Here is a 17,877-nt window from a genome sequence, read left to right on the forward strand (position 1 = left end):
CTTTCTAGAAGAGCAGGAACAGTAGTTGATCACAATATTTCACATGCTTGGAGAAGTTTTGGTCAACTTCCTCATTTTATAATTTGAGTCTTAGAGTCATAGTACAGCACAGAAACAGGCCCATCTAGTCTAAGCCAAACCATTAAAACTGCTTACTCCCAATGACTTGCACTGGAACCACAGCCCTCCATACCCCTGCCATCCATGTACCTATTCAAACTTCTCTTAAACACTGAAATCAAACTTGCATGCACCACTTGCACCGGCAGCTCATTCCACACTCTCACAACCCTCTGGGTGAAGTTCTTCCTCATCTTCCCCTTAAACTTTTCACTTTTCACCCTTTCAAACTTATGCACATCTTTCCTCCAGGTAGACAACCAAAACTGCACACAATACTCCAAATTAGGCCTCACCAATATCTTATACAACTTCAACATGACATCCCATCTCCTGTACTCAGTGCTTTGAATTATGAAGACCAGTGTGCCAAAAGCTTTCTTTATGAATCTATCTACCTGTAATATCACTTTTAATGAATTTTGGACCAATATTCCCAGATCCCTTTGCAAGCTCCCTACCATTCACTCTGCTGATCCTACTAAAGTGTAACACCTCGCACTTGTCTGCATTAAACCCCATCTGCCATTTTTCAGCCCATTTTTCCAGCTGGTCTGGATCTCCCTGCAAGCTCTGATACTCTTCCTCGCAGTCCACTACAATCTAATTTTATCTGCAAATTGGCTGCTCCGGTTTACCACATTATCATCCAGATCATTGATGTAGATGATAAACAACAATGGACCCAGCACCAATCCCTGCCACACTCCACCAGTCACAGGCCTCCAGTCAGAGAGACAACATCTACTACCACTCTTTGGCTTCTCCCACAAAGCCAAAGCTAACTTACTACCTCATCTTGAGTGCCAAGTGACTGAATCTTCTTGACCATCCTCACATGAGGGACCTTTTCAAATGCCTTGCTGAAGTCCACAAAGACAACATCCACTGCCTTGCCTTCATCAACTTGCCCAGTAACTTCCTCAAAAAACTCTGTAAGATTGGTTAGATATGAACTACCAAGCACAAAGCCAGGCTGATTATCTCTAATCAGCCCACATCTATCCAAGTACTGATAAATCCGGGCCCTTAGAAACCTTCCAATAACTTTCCTGCTACTGATATCAGGCTCACCAGCCTATAATTTCCTGGTTTATCTTTAGAGTCTTTCTTAAACAATGGAACATCATTGGGCTACCCTCCAAACTTCCAACATCTCACCAGTCACAAAGGATGATTTAAGTACTTGCTAGGCCCAGACAATTTCTGCACTTGCCTCCCGCAGGGTCTGAGGGAACACCTTGTCAGGCCCTGGGGATTTATCCACCCTGATTTGACCCAAGACAGCAAAGACCTCCTCCTCTGCAAACTGTATAGGATCCAAGAAGTTGATGCTGCTTTGCCTTACTTCTACAGACTGCCTGTCTCTTTCGAAAGATGCAAAAAAATCCTTTTTGAGATACCCCCATCTTTTATGGCTTCATGCATAGATTGCCATTCTGATCTTCCAGAAGACCAAACCAATTGTGCCCCTTGCAATCCTTTTGCTCTCAACATATCTGTAGGATGTCTTAGGGTTCTCCTTCACCTTGTCTGCGAGGGCAACCTCATGCCTTCTCTTAGCTCTCCAGATTTCTTTCTTGGGTGTTCTCTGGAATTTTTTATACTGCAAAGGACGTCATTTGTTCCTACCTACCAACACTTGCTATGCACCTCCTTTTTCTCTTAACCAGGGCCTCAAAATTTCTTGAAAATCAAGGTTCCCTAAACCTGTTATCTTTATCTTTTATTCTGACAGACACAAACAAGCTTTGTGCTCTCAAAATTTAGAACCTCAGCTCATGGACCAGACCTTTCTTTTACCATATTTACTTTGAATCGGACAGCATTGTGATCACCAGATGCAAAGTATTCCCCTACATAAGCTTCTGTCACCTGCCCTGTCTCATTTCCCTAACAGCAGATCAAGTATCGCACACTCCCTCAAGTATTACTTCTACGTACTGATCAAGGAAACTTTCCTGAACACATTTGACAAACTATCCCATCTAGTGGGAGTCCCAGTCAATATGTGGAAAGTTGAAATCACCTACCATAACAACATTATGTTTCTTGCAACAGTCTGCGACCTCTGTACCGATTTGTTCCTCTAATTCCCACGGACTGTTAGGTAGTCTGTAATATAGCCCCATTAATGTGGTCATACCTTTCTTATTCCTCAGTTCCACTCATAATGTCTCACCAGATTAATTCTCCAGTCTATCCTGACAGAGCACTGCTGTGACATTTTCACACTGCAAGGGTAACACCACCCCTCCTCCTTTAATCTCTGCCACTCTGTTGTGTCTAAAACAATGGAGTCCCAGAATATTGAGCAGCCAGTCTTGCCCCTCCTGCAATCAAGTCTCACTAATGGCTACAACATCATAATACCATGTGTTGATCTGTTCCCTGAGCTTCATCAGCTTTTCCTACGATACTTCTTGCATTGAAATATACGCAGCTCAGGACACTAATCGCAACCTTTTGATTCCTGGATTTGTCTGAGGTCTTACTAATGTTTGCCTCCACAACTTTTTCACTATCTGTTCTAGTGCCCTGGTTCTCACCTTCTGCAACTCGAGTTTAAATGCCACCCCCCACCCCCGTGCAGCCATCGCAAACCTTCTCGCTAGGGTACTAGTCCTAGTGAGAAGGCATTCTGTCCTTTGCCTTTAGAAGGTTGTACTGAGCATGCTTCTGCTGCACAGAACCCGCCCAACATGTTCCACCAGCTTCAATGGTTTGTCTTTCTGCTCCTCAGCTTTGGCTCTCCACAGTTTTTCTGGAAAACTGTATCAGGTTATAGAGTCATGTGTACGGCAGCACAGAAACAGGCCCTTGGACCCAACTAGTCCATGCCAAATTGTTAATCTGCCTTGTCCTACCTGGTCCCTTCTCCTGCCATTTGGAAGCATTGCCTCACACCTCTCTCCATCAGTGCTGAATTTAAATCCCACGTCCTCTCAAGTCATTTGCCATCTTCCTCACGATTCACAGCATTTAACATGGAATAAGAACTATGAACCATGAACCTGTCGTGGTCACCAGTGTCTCACTGGCTGATCCACAGTGGCCAGCTGGAACTGCCAATGCTGTCAGGTGGCTAGACCAGTGGAGCTGCAAGCCACTGGACATAGCCTTTGACTGGCCTCTGACCACTGGGAACCAGGAAGCTTTTGTACCAGTGAGACCGAGATCTGGTTTCTCCATTGCTCAACGGCAGGAGGCTATGAGCAAATGAAGCTGGAGGAGAAGGGCAGCTCTGGCTCAGCTTGGACCATGGGGGAAAGTGCAGAAAGTCTCAAATACAGAAGTTAATAATATTCCCGTTATTTCAGTTTGATATTTGATTAAGGCTGGTGCACAGGAAGGGCACAAACCAAAAATGTTCTCTCCCCACAAATGCTGCTTGCATTTGTCATTTATTTTAAACTAAAAATGTCACCACTGCAAGTCCTCAGTGGCAATGCCATCAGCCTCCACATCAACCACAATCCCATGATGCAGTTGTGATACATGACCCAAAATAAAGCCCGCAGAGAGTGTACTGCCAGGGATACCCTTCACTGCACTGAACCCTCACTGACTAGTATTCTTCCCCACAACTCCATCATTTTTATACGAATCTGCTGAGATCTCTTTGTCCTGCTGACTGCATACCTTATGGATATCCAGCTTAATTTATACATACAGAGCCTGATCTTGGGTGAAATTTTTACATTATATTGAATGTTGCATGCACAGATATCAACCTGTCCACAATTATAAGAACTCCTCCTAGGAACTGTAGCTAATTTTAAAATCACTCACCTAATCAGTGTTTATAAAGTTTAAGGTTGAAGCTTGGCTAAAATATTCCACTTACTCCAGTGTGTATCTGTAAACATTTTGACTGTATGAAACCAATCTGCTGAAACAGAACTATACATCTTAATACTTAGTCAGAACTATTGTATTTTTCTTTCTGCAGACACTTAATATATAGTGGAACATTAATATAATACATTAAGCTATTACTTATTGCTGCAATTAATTCTACTGTTACAACTAAATACAGCTAATGCTAAAAGGTCCATGACATGGTTTCTTACACCTTCTTCGATATTACTGGTTCCTTTCGTCCTGTATGCAATGACGACAGGTGATCTGTGCTGAGCTAGTTCTCCAAAAGTGTCAGCAGCTTCCTACTGTGCTCCATCCAAGATATTTCACTCTCCTTTCACTTCCTTTATGTATAAAGAAAATTCTGTCAGGTGTAAGATGTCAGAAGTTTATAAACTAGCTTTACTCGAGACAATTGTTAATACTGCCACGATCAACACATAACCTCTAGCCCACTGTTGAGAACCGCATGCCTGAGGCAGGGATCACCATGGTCCAAGAGGTCAGAAGGGACATCAGAGATGACTGTATTCCAGCAGTTCAGAGGGTCACCAAGGGATTGCAGAGGACTGTGGATTCCTCTCATTCGTCTCGGAGGAAGATGGTGAGTTAGGGGGTGGGAGGTGGGTTAGATGTTCTAGCAGAATAGATCAACAGAATAACATTCCCAAACTAGTATCACTGTATCTTATCACCACTCTACACTGAAACTTAAAAACCTTTAAGAACTGCAGCCTGTGTTGCTAATGTCACCCTTCTCCATTACTTTATCAGGACTCTCAGTGCTTGCAGTCATTATTGAACCTAGATTTTGATCTTGGCAGATTCGAGAACCTAAAGTCTTCCTGCCACTGAATCTTATACTGACTAGCCTGTACTTGTGCTGTTTTCCCCTCTCTTCCAGCATTTACAGCCACCTCTCCCCAGCCTGAACAGAACTGAAAGGTCATGGACAAACTATCCACCCTTTCCATTATTTGTTCTGCATTAACCCTGGATATATTGTCACCACCTTTTCGATTTAGCTAACAACTCATTTAGCATCACACCTGTGCCTTCTCTTTCCAATGGGCAATTTCCTGTCTGACCCCATCCTCACTTTTGACTATTCTTTTACAGCATACAGTATGTTAATTGCTTTTGGATCCCCTTTTATATTGGTTGTATATCTATAATCTGTATTTCCCAATCCTCTTTTGCTCCAATTTGAAGTTTCAGCAATATTCAGCTTCTGTTAGCATCTACTACATTATCAGCAGCTTTTTCCTGTCTCATTTTAACCTCTGAATTTTTAATCACCCGTGAAGTCTACCACTTAATTTCCCTCTTGTTGAACTTTGCTACTGTCTTCTGAAACATCTGTCACTTTTAATGGCTCCCATACTTACAGGTCAAACACCAAGAAGTAGAAGCTTGAAGATTCATAGCAGTCATTGAGCGAAACTGTAATAAAGAAAACAACTGTATAACTAAAAAGGGAACTTATTAAAAACCAAATCACTGCAGAAGCTGGCACCCTGACATTCCACACTGCTGTTTGTTGGGGAATTTCCTCACAACTTCTGTTCAATGGAGTTTGCAGCTTTTGTTATTAAATGTCATAGACAAATGCAACATAGAAACAGGTTCATTGGCCCAACTCGCCCACACCAACTAAACTACTCCCACTTACCTGCATTTGGCCTGTATACACATGCTTAAATGTTGTTATTGTACCTGCCTCAACCACTTTCTCTGTATACACACCATCCCCTGCTTGAAGACAATGTCCCACAGGCCTCTTTCCCCTCTCACCTTAAACCTACCCCTCTCATTCTCAAGTGAAAAAGACGCATTCACCCTATCAAGAAGACAACATCCATTAAAGATGCACTATTTGGAGTCATGACCTTACCACCAAGCTGAAGGTCTACCGAGCAGTGGTTCTCACCACCCTCTTCTATGCCAGCGAGACCTGAACTTTCTACAACAGACACGCTAAACAGCTCAACCACTTCCACTTGAGCTGCCTCCGCAGACTTCTCCATGTACGATGGCAGGACAAAGTCCCAGACACGGAGGTCCTGGAGCAGGCCAGCACCCACAGTGTCTACACCCTCCTACGGAAAGCCCAAGCCAGATGGGCTGGCCATGTCGTCAGGATGTCTGACAGTCGACTACCAAAACAGCTGCTGTATGGAGAGCTGAGCCAGGGCAAGAGCTCAGTTGGAGGGCAGAAGAAACGTTTCAAAGTGTCCCTCAAAGACCTCAACATCAATCCCAGTAGCTGGGAATCGCTTGCTCTGGACTGCCCAACTTGGTGGAGCAGGACCACTAAAGGAGTGTATGCAGCAGAAATCAGACGCACCGCAGAGCCTCAGAGGAAACGCGCCGCGCGCGAGGCTCGAGCTACCTCCACTTCCACTGCAGCACTTACCCTCTTGTCCCACATGTAGGCGAGCTTTCAGGGCCCATATTGGCCTCACCAGTCACCTCTGGACCCACAGTCACAAACCCTCCACCTGACAGAAGTCGAGGTTGTCTTCGATTCCGAAGGACGAACAACAACAACAATTTGGGCCATGCTCTCTTCTTGCAGCTACCATGGGCAGGAGGTATAGAAGTCTCTTGCTTCTATACACAGGCTTAAGCACAGCTAATTCCCTTCTTGAACCAATTGGCAAAATCCTAATCACTACTGTTAGCATGGTTTCCTTGATCGCTTTACATTGAAACAGATTTTTTGCTCTAGTTGTATTCTTCCCTGTATAATTGTGTTTAGTTTATGTTTTTCTTGTGAATATTTCTTACCTGATGCTATGTGCCTGTGACGTTGCTTCAAGTAAGTTATTCATTGCACCTGCCCGTACATGTACTTGTGCAGATGAGAATAAACTCAAATTTAACTCATGATTTTATACACTTGTATACATCACCATTCAGTCTCCCACATTGCAAGGAATGGGACTTCGCCAGGCTGTAATTATCAGAAGCAGTCACCTGTTTGGCTGAGGCAGCACACAGCTTATAAAGAGCTTGGAGCATTTTGACACTGGTCATTGGGCTGCTATCATAATCACCTCTTAGGCACTCAGCAAGGGGCAATAAAAAGAAGTGATGTATAAGCAGAGCGGCCACTGTTGGGGTGGACAGTGTTAGAGTGATTAGGCTTTGACTCAACAGGCTTCTGCGAGAACAAGCTTTGGCAAGAGCAGGTGGAAACTCTAAGTAAGTTTCTAGTAGGTTTTTAAAATCTCTTTCTTTGTCTGTTAGTGTGGTGAGAATGGGTCCAGGTTAGTGGCATGTTCCTTGAGTGAGATGTGGGAACTCAGTCTCCCTGATAACTACATCTCCACAAAGTGCATTGACCTGCAGCTCCTCAAAAACCGTGTTCGAGAACTGGACTTGCAGCTGGACGACCTTCAGCTCATACGGGAGAATAAGCAGCTAACAGATAGGTGCTACAGGATGTAGTCACCCCTAAGTTACAGGAGGCAGGTACAGGGGTGACTGTTAGGAGAGGGAAAGGGAATAGGCAATCAGTGCAGAGTACCCCTGTGGCTGCTTGAATACTGTTAGAGGAACAGCATACGGGGGGGGGGGGGGGGGGGATGCTATAGTGACCGGGTCTCTGGCACTGTGGCTTGAAAGAGAAGGGGAAGAAGAAAAGGAGTGCAGTAGTGATAGGTGATTCCATAGTTAGAGGAGCAGACAGGAGATTCGGTGGACGTGTAAAAGACACTCAGATAATATGTAGCCTCCCAGGTACCAGTATAAGAGATGTCTCAGATCAGGTCAACACATTCTAAAGAGGGAGGGTGTGCAGCCAGAAGTCATGGTAAATATAGGTGGCAACAGCATAGGTGGGAAAAGGTCCTGAAGAGAGAACTTAGAGAATTAGGTAGAAAACGGAAAAGCAGAATGAGAGATAAATCTGTGGAATGCATTGCCACAGGGGACTGTGGAGGCCAGGTCATTGGGTGTATTTAAGGCGAAGGTTGACAGCTTCTTGATTAGTCAGAGCGTGAAAGGTTATGGGGAGGAGGCAGGAGATTGGAGCTGAGAGGGAAATGATGAAATGGCAGAGCAGACCTGATAGGTCAAATGGCCTATTTCTGCTCCTGTGGGAATTTCAGGGGCATGAAAGAGGAGCTGGCCAAAGTTGATTGGAAGGAGACACCAGAAAGGATGGTGGCAGAACAGCAATGGCTGGAGTTTCTGTGATTAATTTGGAAGGCTAGATACATCCCAAAGATGAAGAACTCTAAAAGGGAGAATGATGCAACCTTGGCTGACAGGGAAAGTTAAAAACAGCACAAAAGCAAAAGAGAGAGCACAGGATATAGCAACAGTTAGTGGGAAGGTAGAGGATTTGGAAGCTTTTAAAAACCAACAGAAGATAACCAAAAAAAGTCACAAGGAGAGGAGAGATGAAATATGACGGTAAGCTAGCCAATAGTATCAAGGAGGATACCAGAAGTTTTTCAGATGTAAAGAGAGAGCCAAGAGTAGATATCAGATCTCTGGAAAATGATGCTGGAGAGGTAGTAATGGGGTACAAATAAATGGCAGACAAATTTAATAAGTACTTTGTGTCAGACTTCACTACAGAAGACACCAGCGGTATGCCAGGAATTCAAGAGAATCAGAAGTGAGAAGTGAACATAGTTGCCAATACAAAGGAGACCGTGCTTGGGAAGCTGAGATGTCTGAATAAATAACCTGTACCAGATCGATTATACCCCAGGGTTCTGAAAGAGATTGTAGAGGCAGTAGTAGTGATCTTCCAAGAATCACTGAATGGGATTTCAGGGCACTTGGGGACACATTACAGGCCAAAGTCAGCATGGTTTCCTTAAAAGAAAATCTTGCCTGACAAATCTGCTGGAATTCTTCGAGAAAATAACAGGTAGAAAAGACAAAGGAGAGTCAGTGGATTTTGCTTACTTGGATTTTCAGAAAGCCTTTGATAAAGTGCCGCACATGAAGCTACACCCCAAGTTCTGAAGGAGGTAGCTGAAGAGATTGTGAAGCATTTGTGATAATCTTTCAAGAATCACTGGATAATGGAATGATTCCAGAGGACTGGAAAATTGCAAACATCATTCCACTCTTTAAAAAGGGAGGGAGGCAGAAGAAAACCGAGTTACGAAAATAGTTGGAGGGGTAGGTAGTGTTGAAGAAGCAGGGAATCTGCAGAAGGACTGAGACAGATTGGGAGAATGGACAAAACAGTGATAAATGGAATATAGTGTTGGGAAGTCTATGGCCATGCAGTAGGGCAGACTATTTTCTAAACAGTGAGAAATTTCAAAAATCTGAGTTGCAAAGGAACATGAGAGTGCCTAAAGCTTAACCTAGCAGGTTGAGTCAGTGGCGAGGATGGCAAATGCAATGTTGGCATTTATTTCAAGAGGACTAGAATATAAAAGCAAGAATGTAATGCTGAGACATTGGTCAGGCTGCACTTGGGAGTATTGTGTGCAGTTTTGGGTCCCTTACCTAAGAAAAGATGTGTTAGCATTGAACAGAGTCCAGAGGAGGTTCACGAGAATGATTCCACAAATTAAATGGTTAATGTATGAGGAGCATGTGATTTGGCCTGTACTTGCTGGAATTTAGAAGAATACCTATTGAATTATAAAAGGTCTAGATAGAGTGGAAGTGAAAAGAATGTTTCCTATAATGGGAGAATCTAGGAACAGAGGGCACAACCTCAGAATAGAGGGATATCTGTTTATAACAGAGATGAGGAGGAATTTCTTTAGCCAGTGGGTAGTAAATCTGTTGAATTCATTTGGAGGCCAATTCATTGGGTATACTTAAAGTAGATTTTAATAGGTTCTTGTTTACTCAGGATGTCAAAGATTACGGAAAGAAGGTACAAGAACGTGATTGAGACAGGAAGTAAATCAGCCATGATGGAATGGCAGAATGTACTCAATGGGCTAAATAACCTAATTCTTTTCCTATGTCTTTTGGTTTTAAATAAAGTCCTATCTTTCTCTGTAATTCTGGCCTGTTAAATCCATTAATTTTCTCTTTGATGTCCATCTGAACTATAATCATCTACAGCATGACATTCCATAGCAAAATTAGGTGCAGTCTACATCTCCTTGCAGAGCTATTACATGGGACTGAAACCCGCTTCCTATGTGTCAGAGCAGCAGAGCCATTGCAAAAGGAGAAAGGGGAAAATTCAGAGCAAATAGATTCCCAATAGTGAGAAGGGAGTGTCATGTCAGATTTCCTGGAAGCCAAAGAACAAAATAAAAGTGATAAATTAAAAAAGCTTATGACAGTTACAGAGAATTCAGTACTATTGAACACCAGAGGCAAAATTAAACAGGAAATCAGGAACAAGAAACTGCATGACAAAAATATCAAATCAGAGCTAACCTAGCTTTAGTTTTATTAATAGGTGCTTCTCTTTCTCTCTGTCAGTATATCCTACATCAGGCGATTACCTGGAAAAATTAAGTAGATGGTCCAAGGCAGTTCCTATGAAAGATCCATATATGAAATATGAAGGTATACATGAAGGGGGGGGGGGGGGAAGGGGTGTGTGTGTATGTGTGTGTGCGCGCGCGTGTGCGTGTGTGAGTGTGAGTGTGAGTGTGAGTGTGTGTGAGAGTGTGAGTGTGAGTGTGAGTGTGAGTGTGAGTGTGAGTGTGAGTGAGTGTGTGTGTGTGTGTGTGTGTGTGTGTATGTTTTAGAGAACTTTCAGCAAGGATGAGACCTTTGATTACATTGACTGCTTTACTGAGGCAGTAACAAGCCCCATGAAGGGGGAGCTTGTTTCCATGAAGTACTGACTTCTGTCTACAATTCTTTAACATTTCTTGTAATTATGTGCAGAGCAGTTGCCATATCATAAGACTATAATACATAGAAGCAGAATTAGGCCATCTGGCCCATCGAGTCTGCTCTGCCATTCAATCATGGCTGATCCTTTTTTCTATCTCCTCCTTAACCCCAGTTCCTGGCCTCCTCCCTGTAACCTTTAATGCCATGTCCAATCAAGAACCTATCTTGATGCCCTTTAATCTTGAGGCTGTGCCCTCTTGTTGTAGACTCTCCCACCATGAGAAACATCCTTTCCACATCTACTCTGTCTGGGCCTTTCAACATTCAAAACATTTCAATGAGATTCCCCCTTATCCTTCTGAATTCCAGCAAGTAACTCAGAGCAATCAAATGTTCCTTGTATGATAACCCTTACATTCCTGGAATCATCCTTGTGAACCTCCTCTGGACCCTCTCCAATGCCAGCACATCTTTTCTAAGCTGAGGGAACCAAAACTGTTCACAATACTCAAGGTGAGGCCTCACCAGTGCCTTATAAAGCCTCAGCATCAAATCTTTGCTCTTATATTCTAGATCTCTTGAAATGAATGCTAACATGCCATTTGCCTTCTTCACCACTGACTCAACCTGAAAATTAACCTTCAGCATGTTCTGCACAAGGTCTCCCAAGTCCCTCTGCATCTCAGATTCCTGGATTTTCTCCCCGTTTAGAAAATAGTCTGAAGATCTATTTATACTACAAAAATTCATGACCATGCATTTTCCAACATTGTACTTCATTTGCCACTTTCTTGCCCATTCTCCTAATCTATCTAAGTCCTTCTGCATCCTATCTGTTTCTTCAGCACTACCTGCCTCTCCACCAATCTTCGTATCATCTGCAAACTTGGCAACAAAGTCATCTAGTCATCATTTAAATCATTTATATACAGCATAAAAAGAAGCAGTCCCAATACCAACCACCAAACCCTGTGGAACACCACTAGTCACAGACAGCCAACCAGAAAATGATCCTTTTATTCCTACTCGCTGCCTCCTACCAATCAGCCAATGCTCTAACCATGTTAGTAACTTCCCTGTAATTCCATAGGCTCTTAACTTGGTAAATAGCCTCATGTGTGGCACCTTGTCAAAGGTCTTCTGAAAGTCTAAATATACAATATCCACCGCATCCCCTTTATCCATCCTACTTGTAATCTCTTCAAAGAATTCCAACAGGTTTGTCAGGCAGGATTTTTCCTTAAGGAAACCATGCTGACCTTATACTATTTTGTCCTGTGTGTCACCAAGTACTCCATTACCTCATCCTTAACAATTGACTCTAACATATTCCCAGTCACTGAGGTCAGGCTAACTGGTCTATAATTTCCTTTCTGCTGCCTTCCTCCTTTCTTAAAGAGTGGAGTAACATTTGCAAATTTCCAGTCCTTTGGCACCAGTAACTGCACTCACTTCTCTTTCTTCACACACTACAACATTGGGCATACTGCTAGTGTCTTTCACAGTGAAGACTGATGCAAAATACTCATTTAGTTCAGCAAATTTAGCCCTCCCATTATTATTTCTCCTGCCTCATTTTCTAGCAGACCTATATCCACTCTCAGTTCTCTTTTATTTTTAACATACTTGAAAAATCTTTTACTATCCACTTTGATATTATCTTTTCTCCTATAATTATTTTTAGTTGTTCTCTGCAGGTTTTTACAAACCTCCCAATCCTCTTTCCTCCCACTATTTCTTGCTTTGTTGTATGCTCTTTCCTTTGCTTTTACAATAGTTTTGACTCCCCTTGTCAGACACGGTTGTACTATTTTACCATTTGAATATTTCTTCTTTTTTGGAATACACATGTCCTGCACCTTCCTCATTTTTCCCAGAAACGCATACCATTGCTGTTCTGCTGACATCCCTGCCAGCAGCAACTTCCAGTTTACTTTGGCCATCTCCTCTCTCATACCACTCTAATTTCTTGTACTCCACTGAAAACTGTTACATCAGACTTCACCTTCTTCCTATCAAATTTCACGTTAGACTCAAGCATATTGTGATCACTGGTTCTTAAGGGTTCTTTTACCTTAAGCTTCCTAATTGCCTCTGGTTCATTACATACACCCAATCCAGTATAGCCGATCCCCTAGTAGGCTCAACAACAAACTGCACTAAAAAGTCATCCCTTAGGCATTCAACACACTCACTCTCTTGAGATCCATTACCAACCTGATTTTCCCAATCAACCTGCATGTTAAAATCTCCCATTACTACCATAACATTGCCCTTTTGACTCGCCTTTTCTATTTCCTGTTGTAACCTGTGGTCCACATCCCAGCCACTGTTGGGAGGCCTGTATATAACTGCCATCAACGTCCTTTTACCCTTGCAGTTTCTTAACTCAACCCACAAGGATTCAACATCATCCAATCCTATGTCACATCTTTCTACCGATTTGATGCCATTCTTTACCAGTAGAGCCACAACACACCCTCCGTCTACCTTCCTATCCCTCCAATACAACATGTAACCTTGGACATTCAGCTCCCAGTACAACCATCCTTCAGCCACAATTCAGTGATGGCTTCAGTGAATCATGACTCATATCAAGCCATGATGTGTCCAGATAGAATGTTTTCAATGGTGCAATGGTATTGATAAAATTTTAAGGGAATTGGGGGATTCTCAGATTCCTGTAAATAATGGGTTAAGGTTGAATACCAACTGTGCCTGTGTATTCTGGCCTGAGGAGCTGCTTCTTTTGAGTGAGGCCACGTCCGCACTACATCAGATAAAGCTGTAACCGAAGCTTTTTCTCTTCACTTTTACCCTCCGTCCACACTGAAACGACATTTTCGTCCACTGAAACCGGAGCTTTTCAGAAACGCTTTCCAGAGTGTGTAATTTTGAAAACGCCGGATTGGCCGGAGTAGTGTGGACGGGGTAACCAGAGAAATCTAAAAACTTTGTCATTACATGCCGTAACAGATGGTGACGGCAGTGCGCCATTTCATTGTTTTCTTGAATGCAAACTAACGATTTCAAAACAGACGGCAATGAGACTGAAGCCAGAAGAGTTAGAGATGTACTCAACAAAATCTTTGACCCATAACTTACTGAATAAATAAGTATACTCACTTTGCCCTGTTTACTGTCCTTGCTTGTATGAAGGTGGTTTACCTACTTACGCAAGTACTTCTCTGACGATAGATGTGTAACAGCCTAATGTAACATTGTATGGAAATACAAGATAACACTGATGCAGACATGTTTTATACATTTAACAAGGTGCTGTAGCGGTGTGCTACAAACAGCGCTAAAATTACGACACGGAGTCGGTAACTGCAGTCGAAGGAAAAACTTTATTCGAAAACTTCAGCCTCACTTTTAAGCCTCTGTCAACCGGCCCCCCATGGCGAAGAGGCTCCAAAGCTCTGTGCTCGCAAACCCCCGTAGGCTATCTAATTGTGAGTCGGTTCGCATACGCTAGGAAATGAGCCGCCACATAACCCCCCCCCAGAACCGGCGATACACCCCCCAATGTCCACAGCCTGGGCCAGAACCTGCTTGGGAGGTCGGCCTCTGCGCCGAGGCGCCGGAAACTCGGCCGGTTGCGCCAGGTCCACATGGGCCGGCTTGAGGCGGTCCACCGTGAAAACCTCCTCCTTCCCCCCAACGTCCAGCACGAACGTGGACCCGTTGTTCCGGAGCACCGTAAACGGCCCCTCGTATGGCCGCTGCAGCGGTGGCCGATGCCCGCCCCTTCGTACAAACACAAACTTACAGTTCCGTAGGTCTTTGGGTACGCAGGTCGGGTGCCGCCCATGCTGTGAAGTGGGTATGGGGGCCAGGTTACCGAGCTTCTCGCGAAGTCTGCCCAGGACTGCAGCGGGTTCTTCCTCTTGCCCCCTCGGGGCTGGTAGGAACTCCCCGGGGACGGCCAGGGGCGCGCCGTATACCAACACGGCCGACGAGGCGTGCAGGTCGTCCTTGGGCGCTGTGCGGATGCCGAGAAGGACCCAGGGAAGCTCGTCCGCCCAGTTGGCTCCTCGCAGGCGGGCCATGAGGGCCGACTTCAGGTGACGGTGGAAACGCTCAACTAGCCCGTTCGACTGTGGGTGGTAGGCAGTGGTGTGGTGCAGCTGAGTCCCCAAAAGGCTGGCCATAGCTGACCACAGGCTGGAGGTGAACTGGGCGCCTCTGTCGGAGGTAATGTGGGCTGGTACACCAAAGCGGGATATCCAGGTGGCGATCAGGGCTCGGGCGCAAGATTCGGAGGTGGTGTCAGTGAGCGGGACCGCCTCTGGCCATCTTGTGAACCGGTCCACGATAGTCAGGAGGTAACGCGCTCCGCGCGACACTGGCAGGGGGCCCACGATATCCACATGAATGTGGTCGAAACGCCGGTGGGTGGGATGGAACTGCTGCGGTGGGGCTTTGGTGTGCCGCTGAACCTTGGCCGTCTGGCAGTGCATGCACGTCCTGGCCCATTCACTGACCTGTTTGCGGAGTCCGTGCCAAACGAACCTGCTGGAAACCATCCGGACAGTTGTCCGGATGGAGGGATGCGCCAAGTTATGAATGGAGTCGAAAACACGTCGCCGCCAGGCTGCGGGGACGACCGGACGGGGCTGGTTGGTGGCGACGTCACAGAGTAGGGTCCTCTCACCTGGGCCCACGGGGAGGTCCTGGAGCTGCAAACCAGAGACTGCAGTCCTGTAACTCGGAATCTCCTCATCTACCTGCTGTGCCTCTGCCAGTGCCTCAAAGTCTACCCCTTGGGAAAGGGCATGAACGGTAGGGCGAGAGAGCGCATCCGCCACGACATTGTCCTTACCCGAGACGTGCCGGACATCCGTTGTGTATTCAGAGATGTAGGACAGGTGGCGTTGCTGGCGGGATGACCAGGGGTCGGATGCTTTCGTAAACGCAAAGGTAAGCGGTTTGTGGTCCGTGAACGCGGTGAAGGGCCGACCTTCTAGGAAGTACCTGAAATGCCGGATTGCCAGGTAGAGCGCCAACAGTTCCCGGTCAAAAGCACTGTACTTGAGCTCGGGTGGCCGCAGGTGTTTGCTGAAAAACGCCAGGGGTTGCCAGCGACCTGCGATGAGCTGCTCCAGCACCCCACCGACTGCCGTGTTTGATGCGTCCACTGTGAGGGCGGTAGGGGTGTCCATTCTGGGATGTACTAGCATTGCGGCGTCAGCCAAAGCTTCCTTCGTTTGAACGAAAGCGGCGGCGGACTCCTCGTCCCAGGTAATGTCCTTGCTCGGACCCGACATCAGGGCGAACAGGGGGCGCATGATCCGGGCAGCTGAAGGGAGGAAGCGGCGGTAGAAATTGACCATACCTACGAATTCCTGAAGGCCTTTGACCGTGGTGGGTCGGGGGAAGTGGCGGACCGCATCTACCTTAGCGGGCAGAGGGGTTGCCCCGTCTTTAGTAATCCTGTGGCCCAGGAAGTCAATGGTATCAAGTCCGAACTGGCATTTGGCAGGGTTGATTGTAAGACCATACTCACTCAGTCGGGCGCAGAGTTGACGGAGGTGGGACAGATGCTCCTGACGACTGCCGCTGGCTATGAGGATGTCATCCAAATAGATGAACGCGAAGTCCAGGTCCCGTCCCACCGCGTCCATTAACCGCTGGAACGTCTGTGCGGCATTCTTCAGGCCGAACGGCATGCGGAGGAACTCGAAGAGGCCAAACGGGGTGATGAGAGCCGTCTTGGGGACGTCGTCAGGATGCATCGGGATTTGATGGTACCCTCGGACAAGGTCGACCTTGGAGAAGATCCGGGCGCCGTGCAGGTTTGCCGCAAAGTCCTGAATGTGCGGCACAGGGTAGCGGTCCGGTGTGGTAGCCTCGTTCAGCCTGCGGTAGTCGCCGCACGGTCTCCAGCCCCCCGTCGCTTTGGGCACCATGTGCAGGGGGGAAGCCCAGGGGCTGTCGGACCGCCGGATGATCCCCAATTCCTCCATTCTCTGGAACTCCTCCTTCGCCAGTCGGAGCTTGTCCGGGGGAAGCCGCCGAGCACGGGCATGGAGGGGTGGTCCCTGTGTCGGGATGTGGTGCTGTACGCCGTGCCTGGGCATGGCTGCTGTGAACTGCGGTGCCAGAACCGATGGGAACTCCGCCAGGACCCTGGTGAAGTCGTTGTCGGACAGCATGATGGAGCCGAGGTGAGGGGCTGGCAACTGGGCCGCGCCCAGGGAGAACGTCTGAAAGGTCTCGGCGTGTACCAGTCTCTTCCTGGGCAGGTCAACCAGCAGGCTGTGAGCTCGCAAAAAATCCGCACCCAGAAGCGGTTGGGCTACGGCGGCCAGTGTGAAGTCCCACGTGAACTGGCTGGGGCCGAACTGTAGCTGCACCTGACGGGTGCCATAGGTCCTTACTGTGCTGCCATTCACGGCCCTCAGGGGGGGACCCGGTGCCCTGCTGCGAGTGTCGTAACTTGTCGGAGGTAAAACGCTGACCTCAGCCCCAGTATCGACCAAAAAGCGGCGTCCCGACCTGCTATCCCACACATACAGGAGGCTATCCCGATGGCCAGCCGCCGTAGCCATCAGCGGCGGCTGGCCCTGGCGTTTCCCGGGAACTTGCAGGGCGGGCGGCAACGGCGGGCTTCTGCGCCCCACCGCTGGTGGTAGAAGCACCAGTGGTCATTGGGCCGGGGGTTAGTGGGCTCTGCGGCCGGGCCTGGACTGGTTTGCTGCCGGGAGCGTGGCTGGGAGATCTGTGCGATGGACGCCCCGCTCACCTTTTTGGCATTCCACAGCAAGTCCGCCCGGGCTGCCACCTTCCGGGGGTCACTGAAATCCGCGTCGGACAGCAGCAGGCGTATGTCCTCGGGCAGCTGCTCCAGGAATGCCTGCTCAAACATGAGGCCGGTGTGCCCGTCGGCCAGAGACAACATCTCATTCATTAAAGCCGATGGAGGTCTGTCGCCCAAGCCATCCAGGTGCAGTAAACGGGCAGCCCGCTCGCGCCGTGAGAGTCCGAAAATCCTGAGGAGCAGGGCTTTGAATTCCGTGTACTTGCCGTCTGCCGGGGGCGACTGTACGAACTCCGCGACCTGGGCAGCTGTGTCCTGGTCGAGGGAGCCCACCACGTAGTAGT

The 17,877-nt window shown here is 46.9% G+C and overlaps 1 protein-coding gene across 5 annotated transcripts in view; it reads right to left on the reverse strand.

The window, feature by feature from the left end:
* LOC132395827 (phosphorylase b kinase gamma catalytic chain, skeletal muscle/heart isoform-like) overlaps positions 1-17,877 on the reverse strand; it is a 90,216-nt gene that overhangs the window by 55,947 nt on the left and 16,392 nt on the right. For all 5 annotated transcript variants that reach the window (XM_059972922.1, XM_059972921.1, XM_059972924.1 and 2 more), the window contains one exon: positions 5,373-5,427. In XM_059972922.1, coding sequence (XP_059828905.1) covers positions 5,373-5,427 — 55 coding nt within the window. The remainder of the gene's footprint in view (positions 1-5,372; positions 5,428-17,877) is intronic.

Source organism: Hypanus sabinus, chromosome 6 (genome assembly GCF_030144855.1).
Source record: "Hypanus sabinus isolate sHypSab1 chromosome 6, sHypSab1.hap1, whole genome shotgun sequence".
Lineage (NCBI taxonomy): Eukaryota > Metazoa > Chordata > Chondrichthyes > Myliobatiformes > Dasyatidae > Hypanus > Hypanus sabinus.